Below are 21,909 nucleotides of genomic sequence, written 5' to 3' on the forward strand. Positions count from 1 at the left end.
TCAAATCATCCTTGCAATAAATACTATCATCTGAGCTCCGACGTCTAACTGGCAGAAATGGACCTTCGGTAAATGTTGTATGACTGAGCCTATGAATACATACGTCAAGCATTTGTTACTAAATATTTTTATGGTCTTTGCACTGTTGCACACGAATATGCCCATGATATTTTACGATCCCAATGGCCGAACCATCAGAGCACTAGATTCGTGGTTATTGGTGGAACTGTTATAGTACTGGGTTGATGGCATGGACAGATCAGTTAGAGAGCTAATTTCACTATTATTGACAGATCAGCCAGAAAACTGCTCACGGTTATTAGAAGATCAGTTAGAAGCAGATTCATTATTGCCGTGTTGAGAGATTGGAAAACTGAGTAATTGGTATATCAGTCAGAACCATATTCATGGTTATTTCCGTAGATATTGGCAGATCAGTCATCACTGGATTCATAGTTATTGGCAGATCAGTCAGAGCTAAATTTATAATCATTAGAAGATCAGTCATCACTGGATTCATGGTTATGGGTACAGTAAATCATTCTTGAGGACTCAGAAGTACTGAGAACCGAGGAGTTATTTTTACATAACTTCACACTATGTTCATTGTTATTGGAGAGATATATCACATATCAGAGCACTGTTGATTGGTACTCCCGTTTTTGGAAACTTTCCAGTCGTTCACCAAATCATTGCAAATCATCTCGATTGTTCGAGCATTTTCGGTCGGACATTCCCTTGGGTCCCCTATGGCTCGATCAGATTTGGAAGAGACGAGCCACACCCTGTATAGTAAACGTATTTTGTGGTGCAAGTATTTATATTTTATCATGTCCGTTTCAAAAATACCACACAAGTTAATTTCACCCGAAGAAAGAGAAATGACAGAAAAGCCAAAAGCTTCGAGCACTGCAGCAGATGAAGATGTCGAGGAAGAAAAATTTGATAAAAATTTCTGGGTTGAGGTATCGATTATTCTGTTGTATTTATATATTAAATGCTAACATTCTTTTTATGTTCTGAATTTCCGATCTAGTTTTACTTCCAAAAGACGTTTTACGGTTTTAGTGGAGCTATGCCCGAATTTAGTCGTATTTCAGTCTCGATCTCTCTAAATTACTGAGTCAGAAACTCAGATATAAATTTTTCTTGGCAGCTAAAGTATTTTTAATTTTTATTCTTTATGTTGGCAAACTTATAACACACATTACGTAATCCCCTTTGATGTAATGACCCTATCATAATAACAACCAAACACAATTTAACACATCCATAAGATAAAACTCTCCTACCTGACTCAACTGATTGGATTACCTAAAATCTTATGAATATCTTGTTACTACTGTAAAAAGATCATTCATGAGGTATGCTTGAAGAATGATGAATAAAAATTATGTCCAGGCCCATCACTATATGCTTAATTGTGGGGGTGCTGTGTTCATACTCGCATACTGTAAAACCAATTGTTTCAAAAGAAATCAGTCGGGTATAAGGTCAAGTATATGATGCACATGCTACCCCCCCCCCCCCCAATTATTGATGAACCAAATAGCCCTGGTATGATGGCCTTGGTGAGGAGCCTATGTCTATAAGAAATCTTGGGATTGCATACATGTATCAACCTTGCATGTTAAATACTTACCAAGCCCCCTGCTATGCCAAGGTCAAATAATTTTAAAGTATTTTAAAAATTCCTGCATATGTTATAATAAGAATTGGCAAATGTGGCATTTATACCGATTTTCAAAACATTTTAAATAAGTTAATTAAAGTTAAAATACTAAACAGTCAATCATATATTGTTCCAATGTCATCCTATATATCTCTCATCTATCTTAACTTATAATAATCAACTTGGGACATACTATAAAGTAGATTTAGTTTGAATGGTGAACAGGTCAAGAATATTGATCACATTTATTCTTTCCTAGCACAACCAGACATAATTAGCTCAACATAAATGTATTGCTTTACTCCAAGTTTAGTCCATCCAATTTAAACACTGCTGTCATTCGCAGAATCTGTGGAAACATTTTATAAATTTTAGCATACCCATTGCTTTAAACTAAATTAGCTTGCTTCAAATGGCTTCGGTAATATGCTTGCAAAGTAATAAAGCCATGGCTGTCTTGACCTTGAGGGTGGATATAAAAATAAGGTTCTTCAGGAATTTGACAAAATGACAAATGACTCTTAGGTTGAAAAAAAAGTGAAGAAAGGCATATCATGGAATAAGGCAATGGATGAAGTCAGGGCAGAAAGACTGATGACAAAATATGGTAACCAAGCTTTGGTGGTTCTTATTCACAAGTGGCCAAAGATGAAAAAGTTTAAACAGAAACCGAAAGCGAACCAAAAGAAACCGAAAAAAAACCAAAAGCTGATAACAAGCTTAGAGTATTTGGTATGATGATAGATTCTGTCAATAACATTTCTCAAACAAGAGCATCCCTAGATCTATATTCTTAGCCTTAGGGCTAACTGAGGGCCTTTTGCTCACATACCATAATAAACTTAATGAATCTACTAGCTGTATGGTACATCCCTGCTGGTGACTCCCCTTACGAAGACTTGAAACCTTTATAGATCAGCCGACTGACGGAAATAATTCTGGACAAAGACAAGGAGACGGATTATGCTGCTTTTCGTTTTGAAGAACCAGAAAAGCCCCCCAAAACCCTGCTGCATCTTGCAGCAGAGCAGAATTTTCTTCATGTCTCAAGATGTCTGGTCGATCGTTTTCCAACTCTGCTGCACGCGACCACAGACGATGATGAATGGGACAAGGCTGTCATGCCCGTTGAATTAGCTTTAGAAAAGCATAATGATGACACTGCAGCTTATCTTATTTCTCAAATGTTGGCTCGTCGGTGAGTGATACGTGATTTAGCCTGATGAAGATAATTTTTTCCACTGAATTTAGGTCCTCTTCACCTTTGCAAGCAAAGAGACCGAAGAGTGCTTTGTTTTTTCATGTCCTGGTAATACTCGAACTAATTTCGGATAAACATTTCATTAAAGTCGTGAGGGAGCCTCAGTTACGACCAGTCTGGGGTCTGCGGAAGCGTGTAACACTGAGGAAATAGGGCAAATGTTGGGTAGATCTCTGTATCTAGGAGAATTGGCTATGTCAAAAATTGGATTTGATGCCATAAACCGCTACTGATATGAATACTTGGGAACATTTGTTGGATGATTTCATGATTAATACTTGCCTTACAAGCATTAAGATATCCTCAAACCAAAGATATAGCTACATATACCAAAGGTATAAAAGATGTAGCTACTCAATTTTTTTTATCTTATGTGTAGCGTCACGGAACTCTTTCTGTATGACGACATTGGAGAATCAGTGAAATTTTATTTTGGTGATATTATTAGTTATCGTGATCCAGAGACAAATGAATATGGAATGAAGGTACACCATGGCATGAAACTCCCTACGTCAGTAGAATCGTTGCATGTGCAAGGTCTGTACAATTTTGCTTTTGACGAGACAGTCCTCCGTTTAAACGTCGTCCATTTCTGAGAGCGTGGTACATGATGGCTTTTGTTATAGGCTCACTAGCCATGATACTTCTGTATGAAAGTCATTTCTGCAATGGTAACCCCATATCAGCCAAGTTAGGCTGTCGGTTGTACAGTAAGTGTTGTTCAAAGTCCAAAACCGCAAGTAAGAATAACTAGCACCCGCTTGCAATTTCTGTGATCAGTGCTATAGGCATATTTCTGTCTAATTTAGTTATTTTTTTATAACAGAAAACGGTCGTGGCTGTATTGAACAAATTGATTAACCCTTACTGGCCGTACCAGCCTGACCGCGCACTGGTCGATGAAGACAATGTTGAAATCCAGCGAGCCTTGGACAGTGTTCCAGACGATCCAATGAATTATGACTTTCACTATCACATCCTAGAAACTGACGAAAATGGAAGGACACCTAAATATGAAGATTCTGAAGATGTTGATCCATTGTTTAATCATAGATCAATGTCTTGTCTCGAACGCATTGCTGACAGCGAGAATAAGGTATTGAACGTAGTGAACTACTTACTACTTACTGAACCGGACCTGTGGCTCACGTGCACTGAACTACGGAGGGTTGATTTCAACTTATCAGCACTGCATGGATTAGACTGACTTAAGCTCTATGCTGGATTGAGCTAATATAGAATAAACTGAACTGGGCCTGATTGTAGTGCATCTGACTGGACTGAACTGGGTTTGTGTGGACGTAACTGAATTGAATTCCACTGATTTTGAACAGACTGAACTGACTGGTTGAATCGTACTAGACTTGACTCGACTCTGGACTCGATTGAACTGGACGGAACTGGACGTAACTGTACTTGGCTGGATTGAATTGCACTGAACTGTAATAGGCTGTATTGAATTGTGCTGAAATGAAATGAACTGAGCTGAACTGAACTGAACTGAATTGGACTCGACTACACTGAACTGTTCTCTTTTTGACCGAATTGGACAGGACTGAATTGGTATAAATCGTATTATAGGGATTTATACGTGAAAGTTATACCAAAATAGAGTGAATATGTGCGAATAGACGCATTGATATTATTAATAATTGATAGGAAGCTGTGAAACACCCGGTCGTTCGCATGTTGGTCCTGAGAAAATGGAATGAATTTGCCTTCAATTGGTTTTGGTGAGAACAACATTTGAGCTCTAATCTAACTTTATTTACCCTGCCGACTTCCCGAGGAATAATACATTTTAACAACAATGTCTTGACAATTTCTTTTAGTTTTAAGGCTGTCCTTTATCTCATATTTTTGGCGGTATTGTCATATGCGCTCATGTTTGGCTCCACTCGTGACGATCCAGCTCAATACGACGGCCCGGCTGATAATTTTCGAGCAGTTTGTGAAATGGCCAGTATCATCTTTCTCATTGTACACCTGCTTGATGAATTTGGTGAAATATTAAGGTATTAATCGATGGAGATTTATCCGCAGAACTATCCACAAAAATTAAAGCGGTAATTGCTACCAGTCCATACCACTGGTTTTATCCTACCATAACATCATCTGGTTTTGGAGTAGTATCAACTGGGGTTATTTAGGGTGGGATAGGGTGGAAGTAGAGTAAGTGGGTGCAATGTGTCTTGATAATGTATACTAAGATTGCGAAAAGGTTGCTTTAGGTTAGGGTAGGGTTGGATGGGTTAGAGCGGGGTGGGTTAGGGTGAAATTTGGCTGAGTTAATTATGTTAAGGTAGGGTTGGGTAGTGTAGATGATTAATACCGACCGACCTACTATTGTTAAATCATATTATCAATAAATTATATCCCAGTTTAACCACGTTGTTTTTGCAGAGAAAAAATAAGCTACTTCGAAGTTTGGCACAACTACCTGGACTTACTTGGTATTATCCTCACCCTGATCGTCCTTCCTCTCCGCTATGCCGAGGTTAAAGCACAGTGGAGCTTCGCTGCTCTTGGTTTGTTGTTCAATTTTCTACGTCTCTTTAAATTCTCTCACGTCTCGAGGTAAGTAAGATTTCTTAAGTTACCTTCACGTACAAAGGATTTATTAAGGATAATTTTCAGCGGTTGATGATTTCGCAATTATTTTTAACTTGTAGAGTCACAGGTCTTTACACCACAACGCTGGTGAAAATAATCCAGAAAGACATTCCTCGGTTTTTGTTGTTCTTTTCCGTGGTATTCATTGGATTTTGCGGAGCAATGTATTTGGCTTTGAAAGTGAACGACAAGCAAGATTCGTTCGGGTAGTTAACGTCGAAATTTTTTTGTTTTTTGTTTGTAATTTTAGTGTATTTTAGGTTGGTCTGTTGCTTTTTTTTGTTCTGTTCTATGCCTATCATAATATATTTTATTATTCAGTGGCTTCGCTTGGCTGATGTTGGCTGGTTTCAGAGCTCTCGCCGAACAACAATCGTTAGAAGATGACTACCAAAAGTTTAGGTAACATCTTTCATAGACACCGTGAATGTTTAAATCACTTCTATTCGATATTTTATGCTACTTGATCTATAATTTATCAGTTCTTTTCAAAGAGCTCAATGACCAGTGATCGGTCAGGTTCACGCTGTTATCGTTTGTAAGTGATATTCTTTTTTCTCTGTTTTCCAGTTGGCTGCCAATTATTATTCTTCTTGCATACATGATGATCGTAATTGTAATCTTACTAAACATCCTCATCGCTCAACTCAGCTACACTTACGATGAAGCAAAGAAAATCGCCAAACTGCAATACGCTGCTGATATAATGAGGATTGTCTCCCGGGTGGAGTACAGCCCAATTCGATATTTTGTAAGCGAAACGCAATACTTCATTGGGACGTTGAACAGAGTGCTTTTTGTTAGAGGAACGAAAACTATTCTCGTGTACCTATATTACTCACGTGTAATAGTTTATTCTCTCCTTCATTGAAGAGTTTAAGAATACGAAATTTCATATATGCTGACTGGATCAACGACGAGGAATTGGCCAAAGGTACGTCTTTCATGATACGCTTTGGTTAGGAATTCTTGAGCATACTCGGTCAATAATTCTAAGTGTCATACGGTAGGGAATTAATAGCTTTTATTATATAATATAGTGTATTGTAAAATATAATACTTGTTTTTTCTGTAGAAATGTTGGAGTACACGGATGATAGACACCCTTGGGAGACGGTTGGGGAGAGATTATCTGACGTTAGGTAATAAGTATTGTTAGGGCTAGGAAAAGCCTCTGATCTTAAAGAAAGACTGGGTTTAGCTGCGTAAATAAATGACGCCACTGGCTATGTTTGCATCATCCAAGAATATCTACTGCGCACCCAATCAGAATGACGTCTTTTTATTGCAAAACCACATTAATCTCTCCTAAAACATTCACCTTAAATGTTATCTTCAGGGAAATTATGGGGAAACTTGTAAGAAAAGGCAAAGAAAAGGATCCCTTGGAAACTATTGATGACAAAGTAACTCATCTCACGTAAGTAAATGTTATTTTTGATTGAAAAGCTAAGAAAAATCATTTAGGTTTCTTCCTGTGTCAATAAAAGAAGAAAACACTGGATCAATAAGAGACGATCCTTACTAGTTTAAAAGTGATGGAGCTATCTGCCATAAATATAGTTAGTTTAGTTTAGGTTTCCTCCTGTAGTAACACTGGATCAATAAGAGATGATCCTTACTGGGCCTCTAAGAAGAACAGTATAGAACTATCTGATAGAGCTATATCCAGTTTAAATAAAGTTAGTTTAGTTTAGGCTTCCTCCTGTGTAGTAACACTGGATCAATAAGAGATAACCGTTAAAGATTCTATTTTTAAATCTTCACTATAAGATATTCTTTATCTTCAGGGAAATTATGAAGAAACCAGAGGAGGAAAGCACAGAAGAAGATCCTTTAAAATCTATTGATGAAAAAATAGCTCGTCTTACGTAAGTAAATACAACTAGTCAACTAATGCATTTCATTACGCGTGTTTAATTTTGGCACGGGTTTAGGTTTTCCGTTGTGGTATTTGATGGTCCTCAAGGGACATCTTAATATTGATTTCACCTTTTTTCAGGGAGATTTTGGAAAAGTTTCCAGAAGCTATGAAATAACACACATTCTGAGCTAGCTTCCCGTGCAAGCTGACGAGGAAAAGTTTCACTTTTTTATGTTCTATATTATTTCATAAATAATTATGATTCGTGTTCAACACGCATACGCTAAACTTATAACAGTAAGGGCATGCCCTACATATATTTATTTTGAAAGAGTCTCAACGTGATGACCTGATCGATGTTGTAAACTACCAGAAAGCTATCAAGTATTTCAGTTAATAGGCTGGAAGAGCCCTGCATAATACCAGTAGTAGACAACAGCAATATTCGTTTTTGTATTAAAATAGCTACAGTCTTGTTAAACTTGTGTTGTTTCTGTTTTTCAAATTTCAAGAACAAGTGCCTTCAGACAATCCAAGACTTTAAGGTCCACTAGGTTACCGGCGAAGATTCAGACGAGATGAACACTTCGTAACTGTGTGCGTGTTATGTAATTTTATATGAAGTACGCCTACAAACAGCTGACTCTTGGCATAATGAGCCGCGCAATTTCGCTTCATGGCTACCAGGGGAAGTTGAAAAGAAATTATTTTGAAAGAAAAAGTGTTCATTTACGCCGATATTTTTCATCATGCTCCAATATTTCTCTATGGATTCACTTATTATGAAATGAGGAACGTCTAGTTCAATTTTTAATGTAAAATGTGTATTTAAAGGAATGAAATTTTGTGAAAGAATTTGACAGTGACATGTTTATAGTCGAAATGGGAAAGAAGCTTTTCCATTCCAATCCACAGGTTAGTTCGGCTTTTGTAACTTGATAATGTTGATTTCCAATTGCTAAGCCTATTTAGCATGTGGAGTTAAGGAGAAGGGTTGTTTAGACAGTTTAGTGTTTACTATGTGCCCAAGGCAACAAATCTTTCGTTGTCTCTTGCATATGGTAAATTTGTAACCAAAGTGTGGCATCCTAAGTGACTATGACAAATAAAGTGGCTGGATGTTGACAAACTAACACATGATACCACCAAACCAATCCTACAGACAACTGCATTAATGATAAGTGCATGTAATATATTAAGTAAAAAGTTTTACCAACTGTATGTTCTACAATGTAGGTTTGTAACTACGTGTTACATGTGCAATTACGACTATGAATATAAATAATGAATAAAGTTAGTTTCCACATCACAAACTGTCTCATAAAACCGTCTGATGACTATGGCAAATAGAGTTGCTGGATGTTGACAAACTAGCACATGATACCACCAAACCAATCCTACAGACAACTGCATTAATGATAAGTGCATGTAATATATTAAGGAAAACTTTTACAAACATGTTCTACAATGTAGGTTTGTAACTACGTGTTACACGTGCAATTACGACTATGAATATAAATAATGAATGAATGAAGTTAATTTTGACACCACAAACTGTCTGATAAACACCTGCAACAAAATTTCAAAGTGTGATTATGCTAAGTTCCAATGTGCACAAATATAAGATTGAATTATTTATTTACTTCTAAGCTGGGTTCTAAATTACAACTACCTTTTATGTTTATCAGTTCCAGACATGTCATTATCGAAGTTCTCTGATTTTTGCAGCAAGGCGATCCATGTTGGCGATAAAATCCTGACGTGATGCGGTGTCAAAATCCACATTTATCATGATTGGTTTAAGGCCATTCACTGGAGGATGCCGAAAGCAGAACTCAATGATCCTGTCGTTCCCTTTGATATGTGCATTTAATTCTTGATCATTGTGATCCGCTAACAAGCAAAGAAGGACGATACCACCTCGACGCGTCCATTCTGATGTCCACTGTTTAAAATCATTCTTTGTGGACTGGGAAAGATGGGCATTATAATACCTGTCATCTACAACATCCCCCAAACTGCCTGGCGGTGGCTTCGTTTGAACTGCGTTGCAAAAGGTTCTCATATCTGGTGATGAAGACCGATTGTGTATGACAACCAGGCGTATTCCATCAACTGATGTATCACTGGTAGACTGAGATTGACCCATTGCTGGTTAAAAGAATGCATTGGTTGTTAGCCTTATCAAAAAAGATACCTTGGGTTATCAAGACTGCGAAGGTAGTGTTTTTAACTGAACAATTTTGCTAATCTTTCCCTGCATTAAACAGTAGCTTGTTCTTCAGTATGCTAGGTACCTTCCATTTAAAGTACATGCAACTGAATTACTGGCCCAGGTGCTCACCTGGTCACTGAAGTTACCAGCCCTGGGTGCTCACCAAATTACCTCTGGGAATCAGAAATTCCATTCAGAAATACAAGGAATGATACCATTTGCTTTTCTGAACAGAATTTCTGGTTCCCAAAGTAAATGGTAAGCATGCCAGTTAATGGGCAACATTACAATACTATCTTGCACCAATTAACTGCTGGTAATGCTCTAGATGCACCTACTGAAGGACTTCACTTCTATCATAATGGAAACATTTTGTTTGGGTATTTGATGGAAAGACCAGATTAATTTGGCTGTATTGCATATTAGGTTGACTGCTGGTTTACTAGACCCTTGTCACAACCATGTTTATATAGCCAGCTACAGTATGCAGTAACGTAAGTCTCGCCCACACGAGGTCTCGTGATTATTATGACACTTACATACTAGTTTTCCGTTTCAAACAAAACTTTACCAGAATATTAAAACGTGAAAAGAACTAAAACAACACGCTAACAAGTACATGTAGAACACGCGATTCTGTAAAACCAAACGTTTTCCACCTATATCGTTGTCATGAATTCTTTAGCACAAAAATTTGTGCTAACATTTGTATCGATTTTACACTGCGTCATCACAAAGGAATTCTCGTTCGAACTGGGTTAAAACTTACAGGGAGGTAGTTTGGATCACGAAATTGCCTTAAAAGATGGAAACATACGTTCTCTAACTGCTTCATTGCGTTCTTTGTCTAATGTCAGATGATTTCAAATCGAAAGGGTGCATGTTGGGAATTTATGCTAATTTAAGACGTGTCGTTATTAAAAAAGCTAAAGTGAAACTACAAGAAACTGATATAGTCGTATGCTTCATATCTGTCCAGATATACCCTATTGTTTTGTTTATCAGAGTATCCTGATAGCACAATGCCCTTAAGGATCGAATTGTTACCAAACCATTGATTAACACTACTGTGATAATTTTTTCAGCGCGCTTCTCTTTCAAATAGTTGTTTCGACAATTTCACAAGAGTCATTGCAGGAGTTTCTTAAATTTCCATTACGTGTTCTTAGCCGTCTGTTCCCCCGCAAAATTGTTACAATACCATTCAACTAGTTAAACACCTGTCATTGAAGGTGATTGTACAACGCTAGATGCGTTGCATTGTACAATGGATCGGACAATTCTCTAAGAACTTTCACACCCGAAAATTTGCTTACATGTTGATATTTCAAGGCGTTAAATGGTGGTAATATAGGTGATAAATTAGTTAAATTCTAATCCTACCTCTTCTCTATACTCTTTAAACGACTCAAAACGCTTGTTTTACTTTTCTTGGCGAGATATAATGAATGCTAGCGACAGCTTTATTCCTTGGCAGTTGAGGTATTTGGCGTCTGTGTTTGGCGTCCTTCAAAGATAATCACTGACTCGTTTACAGGAACCCAATCTACGTTGACGTAATAGTTATGAGCCCGCGTTATCTGTTCTCGAAATTATTGTTCTAGGATCTAAATTTCTCCCTAGCGTCGGAACCTTTCTATCCTCAGATCCTTCCCTTTTGCGACGATAAAGTTCGGAAATAAAAGTTTTGGTTTTCGTGTTCATGGTACTGAATTACCATGCAACAATATGGTCAAATCAATGAACGGTTTCTCTTTGAAGTACCAATAGTGTTCCCAATATTTATTAAGGATATGCGATGCTCTTGATGTGAAAATCATATCCCAGCATGAAGTTCCGAGTAAGTTCACGAGAAAGCAATCGTTTTTCTCTCGTTTGTCTCGTTGAAACAACAACATCTTGTTGCAAAGCGAACTAGTTAGAAAGCGGATGAATATATACACAAAATATAAGACTACTGTTGGTAAGATATTGCTAAAGAATAAGGGACGTGGGAATATAATGAATAAAAGAAGTACCTTCCAGCTGATCCAATATTGTTCCATTAACAAAGAGATGAAGCTTTTGTATCATCATCATGAGAGCATCTGCTAAGAGCCATTGCAGTTCAGATAAACAAAAACCCACCAACTTGGAAATCACTATGAGATATGGAGTATATGTGAATTTATGATCGCTTCCGTCGTTTCGTTTTCATGTTTTGCATGAATGCACAAGTGAAAACGCAACAGTCTGGGCACAGATGAATGTAATTACCAAAATCCAAACGATGGTCAAGTTTCACCAAACTTTATTTCAACAATTGAGCATGAAGAACCAGCGTTGCTTGTGCTATCATGTTAGGTATAATATCAGAAGTCGTCTTCCTATGCTATTGCTATAGCATTCCTAACCTAATCTCTTTGTAAAATTGCAGTAACCTAGCAGAAGATAATTAGGATACTCGATAGTGATCTATTTTACCATATTAACGAGGGTCGATGAATATTCGAAGTGTTTACATTGTAACGAAAAGAAAGAATCAATATGCGTACACCATTGTAAAAGATTGCACGTTTTTGGCATAGATTTTCCTACTTGTTCATCCACTTCTACCTAGTTCATTCCTAACTTCATTATCAATTAGAATACAACCGTTTCTAACTATTTTGTCTCATTAAAGGATTCTTTGATTCATCAAAGTTCTGTCGCGGAGAAGTTTACAAAAGTACTGGCTGTTGTCTGTGGGGCAAGTTACATTACAAAGACAACCCATCGTAAAATAACTGATAAAGTTAACTACTGCTAATTACTCCTGTCAAAGAACTCCTGGAAAAGAAAAATTGAATCTAACGATCAAGCATTTCCAATGATGACTTCGGAGTAACGAGAGAGATACCAAATATTGATCAAATACATCAAATATCAATGGATATCTTAGTCAAATCTGCCAGAAAGCTTGGTTCATAAGCATTCTAACACATCCATAAGCCGCCTGGTTGACGGCTATTTCAGTCAGATCTGTCAAAACATCCAGTTGATACTCAGTCAGTAAATCAGGATGTCAAGTATTGACTTAACAAGACCAGCAGGCGCTGAAAAGCACCTGCTCTTCTGCAAATTTCTCGAAAAATTTCAAGTCACAGAAACCCCATTTAACGGACACTATTTAGAATTCTGATATGTGGTAAATGCTGTAGAGGAAAATGGAAAAGATTTAGATGGAAAGAATTCTACGTATGCATGAGTGCATTTTCCATAATAATAAGTAGTAATAATATTCCTCCTTGAACAATTATCCTCCGAGTTTAAAATAACCACTGTTTCCGTCATACTAAATCTATTTGACCTGCACTTATCAAGACGTCTTGTTTGTGTCTAATTAATCACGCTGAACATTTTCTACGCTTCTGTGTGTATGGAGTGATCGTGGTTGTCAGTTTTCGTTATAGTGCGTTAATTATGTTAATTTCATGGTCATGACCCCCGCGGGGGGTCGTATCATCGTTCATCTAATATCATTCAACGACACTCAACATCGTTGACTATTGTCGAACATTCTTCAACATCCCTCAACATCCTCTAACCTCGTTCACAACTGTTCAGCATCATTCACAACTATCCAGCATCATCCTCCCATCCGAGTCATGAGTTGTCACCATTCAACATGAACATGCTTCGGGGATCTGGGGCCGGTTGTATGAAAGCCGGATAGCGCTATCCAGCGGATAGTGATTTTTTCAACCGTTCTAAAAATGCTTGAAAAGCGATAAAAGTTCATTTTTGGAACAAGCAATTATTAAAGAGGATACTCGATTTAGGAATACTAAGATTTAATTAAAGTTACAGCAAACAACGGGCGATTTTAAAGCGATTGAAAAAATCACTATCCGGCGGATAGCGCTATCCGGCTTTCATACAACCGTCCCCTGTAGTGTAGGTGCACCAAAGGTAGTATACCTTCGAGGAACTCACAGCACTACCCCAGTGCTCTGATCCTGTCGTGAGCGTAGTACCGTATATGTAAGCTCTTTTGAGCCGTTTGTCTAGGCCCAAGCTTTACCACAGCCTTACTGAATCGAATATATGATATAGGGCTATGATCAGAGATCCTTTGAATTGAATATGTGGATAGAGAAGGTGCATATTCGTTACTATTAAAATATTTAATGCCCAGGGGCCAGTTGTATGAAAGCCGGATAGCACTATCCACCGGATAGTGGTTTTTTCAATCCCCTCAAAATCGCCCGTTGTTTGGTATAACTTCGATTAAATCTTAGTATTCCTAAATTAAGGATCCTCTTTAACGATTGTTGGTTCCAAAGCTGAAATTTTATTGCTCCTCAAGCATCTTTAGAACGGTTGAAAAAATCACTATCCGGTGGATAGCGCTATCCAGCTTTGATACAACCGACCCCAGGGGCCAGTTGTTCAAAGCTAGGTTAGCGCTAACTCCGGGTTAAATTTTACTCCACTGTTTTGGTTTATATGCTTCTGCACCGCTGTTTGTTTCAAGACTTTAGAAAATAAGACTTTTATTGATCCACAAAGAACTTCATAAACGAGCGATTAAACAAATTGATGTAAAAATTTGAGTTAACCCAGGGTAAAGCTAACCGGCTTTTGAACAACCGGCCCCAGCCCCTGGCCTTTTTCTATGATCAAACGATCGCGACTGTTCTAGCATTTTCGTCATTCTCCTTGGTGCCCTGTGGGATCAGATTTGGAAAACAAAGAGACGCCCACTTGACACACCCTGGTCGCCTTCCAATTCACACCTTTGGATTTCCAAGAAAGAAGTAATGTTAATAATGTTATCATGCCTGTTTCAAAAATACAACACGAGCTGATTCCTGCCGAAGAAAAAGAAATGACTGAGCGTTCAACAGCTTCAAGCGCTGGGACAACTGAAAATGTTGAAGAAGAAAAATTTGATGAAAACTTCTGGCTTATGGTACAGATGTATCAATTATTAATTATATCAATACAAAATGTTATTATTCTATATTCTGTATGTTCGATCCAATTTTACGTAAAGGAATTGCCCCTGTTGTGTTACAGGACAAGCGACTTTTTTTCTTAACTGAGTCATTAAATCACATTAATTGCCCTGTCAGTTTGACACTTTATAACTGGTCAATGTCAGGTGGTTTATATACTTGACAACAGAAGTATTTTTTACGCATCTACACTTATCCTAACGTACCGAATCTCTAGTAAATAATCAATTGGCAAACCTTAACAACCTAAAGTAACCCTTATTATTCTAACCCAAACCAACTTTGTCACTTAATTCCCAAAAGGATATTCCCACTCTTAATTCCACTCAATCACTAAGGATTCTCTTAAAATTTAATGAAATTGATTTGATTGTAAATTAGCCTCAGCAATTTGCCAGACAGCAGTAGACAAGAAATAGGTTTTATTGTGCTAGATATATAGATAACACATAGGATTTATAAATCCTGAATGGCAATGCATTCATGATTCCCCTTGTATGAGTAGTGATAATGTAGACACATGACAGTTTTATCAGTTTTGCATGATGATATTTTTGGACAATTCTGGAGTCAGTGATTTCTTCAGGTCAGGTCTATCAACTCAAGTCTATCATTAAATAGAGTCTATCATCTAGTCTATCATTAAATAGAGTCTATCATCTAGTCTATCTAGTCTATCATTAAATATAGTGAAAAATAACCTTATGGAGGGAACTTGTGAGCTGTTATAGTAGCTAGGTTGCAAAAATTTAGGTTCTTGCTGACTTTTGGGTTGGCAAAAGAAAAAATATCATGACAATTATAGTTAACATTTAGGTTGAAAATAAAGTGAAGGAGGAAGGTATACCATGGAATAAGGCAATGGACAAAGTCAGGGCAGAAAGACTGGTGACAAGATATGGTAACCAAGAAGCTCTGGTGGTCCTTATTCGCAAGTGGCCAAAGATGACACAGTTTAAAGAAAAACCAGAAGTGATAACAAGCTTGGAGTACTTGGTATGACTTTTAAAATGATAATTATTATACTTTTAATAAATATTTACGGGGAATTATTAAGCTAACAGAGATTGGTATTTAGCTGTGGCAGAATTTCCTGCCCTTTCCTCTGCAGTGTCAAATTTTGTGATTAAATATTAATTATTATGTGTTGATGTCATCAATGAGTGACCTTTATCCAACTGTCCTGTAGATTAGCAGACTAGCAGAAATAATTCTAGATGAGGACAAAGAAACAGATTATGTTGATTTTTATGATGAAAAGGCTGATGGATCACCCAAAACCCTTCTGCATCTGGCAGCTGAGCAAAACTTTCTTCATGTCTCAAGAAGCCTAGTTGACCGTTTTCCTGCCCTTTTGTACGTAAAGACCGGAGAAAAACAAATAAGTAAAGCTATCTTACCTGTTGAATTAGCTTTACGAGAGCATCAAGATGACACAGCCGCATATCTCATATCTCAAATGCTTGCTCCTCGGTGAGTAATACAGCTTACACTTGGACTCGGAGGAGAAAAACATCCTCATCCTTCTCATGTGAATTTAAATGAAGGATGGAACAAGGGTGATTTAATCTATGGAAGGGGTGTAGATTAGTTTCCAGGCATGGGTTGGGTTACAAGCACAAACTTTGGGGGAATGTATTAGAATGTGTGCATGTTTGAAAAATTATAAGAATGAGTATGCTGCAGATACTGCATGATGACATCTGTTAGACAGTGCCAGTGGAATGTAACTATATTAAATTTACTCGAGTTAGATATTTTTCTTATTTTTTTCTAGTGTTACAAAGCTGTTCCTTTATGATAACAATACCGAATCAGTAAAATTTAATTTTGGTGAAATTATTAGTTATCGTAATCCCAGGACGAATGAATATGCAATGAAGGTAAACTTTGAAGACTAGATCGTCTTTAGGACAAATCTCAAGGCGAGGAATTCTCCATAAATCTTCAACATCCAACAACAATAAAGGCAACATGTGTGAATATCTCCTTCTGTTGTAGTTGAGAACATCTGTGCACTTAATTTCTCGGTATGAGGGGCCAGTTGTACAAATGCTGGATATGATATATTAAAGAAATATAGTGTAATTACATAGCGCCGTGTAAATATTTGTATTTTCAGACCGTCCGTTGGCTGTTCATGAACGAGTTTACCACACTTTATAGGAATCGCTTAATAAGAAGTTATTTAAGTCAACTTCGGCATATTTAAATTAATTTATAAACAAAACTCTGTCTAATTGCGTTTGTCTAATTGTTTTTTGATAACAGAAAACGGTCGTGGCTGTGTTGAACAAATTGATTAACCCTCATTGGCCGTACCAGCCTGACCGCACAGAGGTCGATGAAGACAATGTTGAAATCCAGCGAGCCTTGGACAGTGTTCCAGACGATCCAATGAATTATGACTTTCACTATCACATCCTAGAAACTGACGAAAATGGCAGAACGCCCAAGATCATAACCAAGTCCAAGGCCAAGAATAAAGATTCTGAATTTGTTGATCAATCGTTTAATCATAGATCAATGTCCTGTCTCCAACGCATTGCTGACAGTGAGAATAAGGTATTGTACCAATAGCTTACTATAGAGTGGACTGGCCTGGTGATGGTGTGAATTGTCATTTGAACTAATCAGAACTAGACGTGCAACTATTTGACTGAGTCGTGTGCTATCCTATGCTAAAAAACCCTTAACTAATCTGAACTCTGGGCTGAACTTAATACATTTAGATTTATTGAATTGCATTGAATTGGTTAAGTCCAGTCCGGTTGATGTAGACTGGTCTCAACTGGTGTAGACTGGTCTGAACTGGTTTGGCTGGTCTAGTCTAAACCGTCTTGTCTAGTCTAATCCGGTCTGGTCTGGACTGAGCTGCCATGGTTAGACTGAATTGTGGTTAGACCCAAAATGAACAGTTTGGATGGAACTAAACTGTGTAGACTGCGTAGTGCACATGACTGAAATGGGCCGGACTTGACTGCACGTTTCTGAACTACCGTGAACCAAATTGGAATGAAACGTACATATTGAATGCACTTGAATGAATGGAGTTTATATATGCCTACATTACAGGCCCATTTATGCCAATAATTATTGCTTAAATTGATAGGAAGCTGTGAAACACCCGGTCGTTCGCATGTTGGTCCTCAGAAAATGGAATGAATTTGCCTTCAATTGGTTTTGGTGAGAACAACATTTGAGTTCTAATCTAACTTTATTTACCCTGCCGACTTCCCAAGGAATAATAATACATTTTAACAACAATGTCTTGACAATTTCTTTTAGTTTCAAGGCTGTCCTTTATCTCATATTTTTGGCGGTATTATCATATGCGCTCATGTTTGGCTCCACTCGTGACGATCCAGCGCAATACGATGGCCCGGCTGATAATTTTCGAGCAGTTTGTGAAATAGCCAGTATCATCTTTCTCATTGTACACCTGCTTGATGAATTTGGTGAAATGGTCAGGTAGAAACATTCAGTATACTATGTATATGTTACTACCCAGGTTAAGATATTACAAGAGTGGTTATGACCACAGTTGAATAATATCATCTAGAATGAAATACTATAGTAGGATCCGCCTTTTGCTGTCACTTTTATTTGTAGTGCATTAGCAGTTGACACAACAGTTATTGATAGGATAGTGTGGGGTAATTTGAATCAATTGGATTAGATGGAGTGTGGTAGGGTGAGTGCAAGGGGTTAAGTTCGGTTCAGGTAGGATTAGATAGGGTGGCCGTAGGTGGGATAGGTGGAGTGGCTATTCATAGGTAGGGTGATTTGGATGGTAAGCTGTGGGTAGTGTGGTTAAGGAGATGGTACGCATTAGATGGGATGCATGAGGGTGTCGGATGATGTGAGTGAGACACGGGGTAGGATAAATTTGGATTGACGTGGGTGATTAATACACGACCTGCTATTATTAAATCGTGGTCATGAAATAATATGTCCTCATTTATGCCAAATATCGTCCCTGCAGAGAAAAAATAAGCTACTTCGAAGTTTGGCACAACTACCTGGACTTACTTGGTATTATCCTTACCCTGGTCGTCCTTCCTCTCCGCTATGCCGAGGTTAAAGCACAGTGGAGCTTCGCTGCTCTTGGTTTGTTATTCAATTATCTTCGTCTGTATAAATTTTCTCACGTCTCGAGGTAAGCTTATATAATTTCGTAAATTACCTTCACAAACAGTTAAAGGTTAATGTGGTAATTATTATCATTCAAAACTTGTAGAATCACAGGTCTTTACACCACGACTCTGGTAAAAATAGTCCAGAAAGACGTCCCTCGTTTTTTGATTTTCTTCTCTGTGGTATTCGTCGGATTTTGCGGAGCAATGTATTTGGCTCTGAAAGTGAACGACAAGCAAGATTCGTTCGGGTAGTTAATGTCAAATTGCTCTTGTTTGTGCTGTTGTATATGCCTGTCATAAATTCACAATATATTTTCAACCTATTTCTATTATTCAGTGGTTTCGCTTGGCTGATGTTGGCTGGTTTCAGAGCTCTTGCAGAACAACAATCGTTAGAAGATGACTACCAAAAGTTTAGGTAACATCTTTCATAGACACCGTGAATGTTTAAATCACTTCTATTCGATATTTTATACCACTTGATCTATAATTTATCAGTTCTTTTCAAAGAGCTGAATGACCAGTGATCGGTGATTCACGCTGTGATCGTTTGTAAGTGGTATTCTTTTATCTCTGTTTTCCAGTTGGCTGCCAATTATTATTCTTCTTGCATACATGATGGTCGTAATTGTAATCTTACTAAACATCCTCATCGCTCAACTCAGCTCCACTTACGATGAAGCAAAGAGAATCGCCAAACTGCAATACGCTGCTGATATAATGAGGATTGTCTCCCGGGTGGAGTACAGCCCAATTCGATATTTTGTAAGCGAAACACAATAAAGCAGTGCTGGGCAAAAGTTTTCGGCACACCCGGTATTCACGATAACTTTCTTAGCTTGGTTGGAATGCCGTTGGATGCATTTGCATTATTTTATTCGTCAATACAAATGTGTACATTTGAAAAATATTTCAATAATATATTTTTCGTATATCATATACGTGAAAATTCTGACTGGTTAGAAAACTCAAGATTTCAACAAAGTTGTGATATTTAGCGGGTGACCCAAACTTTTGAATTGTACTGTATTGCATGCCAGGGCATACACAGTGAAACAATCTGGCGATAGAGTACATTTTTATCTTAATTATCCCATAAAGTTGCCTTTTGCAAACGAACAGTTTTGTCAAACTCGTAAATCTGAAAGTGGGAACTTTCAGCAAGATTTTCGACCAGTGTATGACTAATTCTAGGGTGGCGTATTCTGTTGGCGTATTTTCGTAATATTTCATGTTAACGACTTCTGATGGTTTTATTTTCTCTTTCGTTGAAGAGTTTAAGAGTAAGAAAATACAAACATGCCGATTGGATCAACGACGAGGAATTGGCCAAAGGTACGTCTTTCATGATTTCAGTACACTAGAAGTTGTTTATCACGATACACAGAGAAGAATAGACTAAATGATAAAGATTCTCAGATGCTTGCTGGCTTGTATAACCTTCTTGTAAATAATCCACCATTTAAGTTCGAAAGACAAAATCCGAATTTAATGCATGTGACGAGAGCTGCATGGATAAAGCACTCGGCTTGGAGCGCACTTTGGGCGTCACATCAAACGGCATAGAATTAAGTACGGAAGCCAACTGATAATAAATATAATGTTTCGCTAAGAAGTATATTTGTTTTTCTTGTAGAAATGTTGGAGTACACGGAAGATAGACACCCTTGGGAGACAGTCAGGGAAAGATTAGCTGACGTTAGGTAATAACTAATAGAACTCCTTTCCTGTATATTTAAAGACCCGACGGTTGCCTCTGTGCATAAATGAAAAAAGTTGTTGACCATGTTTGCATCGCCAAGACAAATGTACTAGTTTATCTCTGAAACATTAATCTTAAATAAAATATTATTTATCTTCAGAGAAATTATGGGGAGGCTTGTGAGAAAAGGCAAAGAAAAGGATCCTTTGGAAACTATTGATGAAAAAATAACTCGAGTCGTGTATGTAGATGTTATTTTTAATTTACCAACTAAGAAAAATTTGGACATCTCTTCGTACATACGGCTGTCGATAGCCAGGGTTTATGTGGTTTGGCAGACACCCGCTTGACAGAGCTATTTACTTTTATCCTTATAAATGAAGCTGGCTTATCTTTAATCGTGGTTTGGCCTGAGTTAACCTTTGGAGTGAGCGAAATTATCCTTACAGGACTTCCATTGGAAGAATAGTTCATACTGAGTAAAGTTAGTGTAGTTTAGGTTTCCTGCTGTAGTAAAACTGGATCAGTAAGAGATGATCCTTTATCCTTACTAGATCTCTAGGATGATCCGTTCAGAACATTTTAGGATCCCCTTAAGAATCGATTGTGTGTTTTCTTTTAAATCATTCGCATTCGTTTCAACCGTTTAGGCTTTATTTGTGATTATTTTTATTTCTTTCAGGGAGATTTTGGAAAAGTTCCCCGAAGCAAACGTTTTTGGGGAATAAACCACTTGTCATTCTCTGCTCAATTTACTTGTTTCTCACGCTGACAAGCGTGGTTTTTATGTGCTAAATATCGTAGTATTTGATAAAGAATTTTGATTCGTGTCCAACACGCATACATGAAACTTCTTACACTAAGGACAGGCCTAGTTATATTTGTCAATGAATCTGTCTTAACGCGAGCACCTGGCCTGTTGCAGAACTACCAGAAAGCTATCGTCAGTTATCGTGGACCAGAGACCACGATACAGCAATATTCGTGCTTTATATTTATTTGAAGTTGTCATATTTGCTTCTATTTAATGGGTCTCTGGTGAAACCAGGTTCATACTGAAGGCCCTTACATCGACAATGATAATTTTTAGACCTAGATAAGAATATATATTCTCAAATATTGTCCGTCATTGTTTATTGAAGTGATTCTTTCAAATTTCCACTGCACGCTAATTGCGCGATAGCTAGCATGCATTCCTAGAATCTAAATCAATCTATGGCTCAACAGTTTACTGCCCCCCCCCGGCTGAACGAGATTGAACTGAACTGTCCAGGTATAAACTGAACTAAATTAAAGCTACGCATATGTTAAGCAAGAAGCGCAAGACCGGAACATTTAACGCAGATTTAGGACAAGTTATATTGCACCGTTAATGGAAGGTTATTGAAAATGGTTTTTATCTGGAATTTTTTTGACCATGTAGTAATACTTGCCCCAGACCGCGCGGTCAAATGCAATATGGCC

The 21,909-nt window shown here is 37.6% G+C and overlaps 2 protein-coding genes and 2 long non-coding RNA genes across 4 annotated transcripts; 3 read left to right on the forward strand and 1 right to left on the reverse strand.

Annotated features, from left to right (window-relative positions):
• The first annotated feature begins 641 nt into the window (after positions 1–641).
• Positions 642–7,874, forward strand: LOC114525636. Its single transcript, XM_028547035.1, has 16 exons — positions 642–965; positions 2,198–2,404; positions 2,587–2,870; positions 3,313–3,418; positions 3,760–4,029; positions 4,593–4,666; positions 4,766–4,948; positions 5,337–5,510; positions 5,606–5,752; positions 5,868–5,948; positions 6,117–6,297; positions 6,420–6,480; positions 6,622–6,688; positions 6,886–6,966; positions 7,337–7,417; positions 7,549–7,874. The coding sequence occupies exons 1-16, from the start codon at positions 750–752 to the stop codon at positions 7,583–7,585; spliced, it is 2,250 nt and encodes a 749-aa protein (XP_028402836.1). The 5' UTR covers positions 642–749; the 3' UTR covers positions 7,586–7,874.
• A 230-nt stretch (positions 7,875–8,104) lies between these two features.
• LOC114525639 lies at positions 8,105–13,220 on the forward strand. The gene is made up of 3 exons (XR_003687232.1): positions 8,105–8,325; positions 9,139–9,630; positions 12,288–13,220. It is a non-coding gene; the product is annotated as an uncharacterized LOC114525639 (long non-coding RNA).
• Positions 8,418–11,741, reverse strand: LOC114525638. Its single transcript, XR_003687231.1, has 4 exons — positions 11,644–11,741; positions 11,009–11,539; positions 9,083–9,561; positions 8,418–8,979 (listed from the first exon to the last, which is right to left on the reverse strand). It is a non-coding gene; the product is annotated as an uncharacterized LOC114525638 (long non-coding RNA).
• A 1,062-nt stretch (positions 13,221–14,282) lies between the features above and the next one.
• LOC114525637 lies at positions 14,283–21,540 on the forward strand. Its single transcript, XM_028547036.1, has 15 exons — positions 14,283–14,558; positions 15,421–15,600; positions 15,794–16,077; positions 16,382–16,487; positions 16,876–17,169; positions 17,717–17,790; positions 17,893–18,075; positions 18,590–18,763; positions 18,845–18,991; positions 19,081–19,161; positions 19,328–19,508; positions 20,018–20,078; positions 20,380–20,446; positions 20,606–20,686; positions 21,128–21,540. Exons 1-15 carry the CDS (start codon positions 14,424–14,426, stop codon positions 21,171–21,173), a joined length of 2,094 nt encoding a protein of 697 aa, XP_028402837.1. The 5' UTR covers positions 14,283–14,423; the 3' UTR covers positions 21,174–21,540.
• Positions 21,541–21,909: the final 369 nt, after the last annotated feature.

This window comes from Dendronephthya gigantea, unplaced genomic scaffold (genome assembly GCF_004324835.1).
Source record: "Dendronephthya gigantea isolate DGI-Jeju-01 unplaced genomic scaffold, DenGig_1.0 000035F, whole genome shotgun sequence".
In the NCBI taxonomy this organism is placed as follows: Eukaryota; Metazoa; Cnidaria; class Anthozoa; order Malacalcyonacea; family Nephtheidae; genus Dendronephthya; species Dendronephthya gigantea.

Bases quoted from the DNA above. Each gene is read 5' to 3' on its own strand.
- LOC114525636 (XM_028547035.1), top strand. From the start codon at position 750: ATGGCTCGATCAGATTTGGAAGAGACGAGCCACACCCTGTATAGTAAA. The intron at 966-2,197 runs GTATCGATTATT...AATGACTCTTAG, and splicing joins ATAAAAATTTCTGGGTTGAG to GTTGAAAAAAAAGTGAAGAA. The intron at 4,667-4,765 runs GTGAGAACAACA...AATTTCTTTTAG, and splicing joins TTTGCCTTCAATTGGTTTTG to TTTTAAGGCTGTCCTTTATC.
- LOC114525637 (XM_028547036.1), top strand. From the start codon at position 14,424: ATGCCTGTTTCAAAAATACAACACGAGCTGATTCCTGCCGAAGAAAAA. The intron at 18,076-18,589 runs GTAGAAACATTC...TCGTCCCTGCAG, and splicing joins GAATTTGGTGAAATGGTCAG to AGAAAAAATAAGCTACTTCG. The intron at 20,687-21,127 runs GTATGTAGATGT...TATTTCTTTCAG, and splicing joins GAAAAAATAACTCGAGTCGT to GGAGATTTTGGAAAAGTTCC.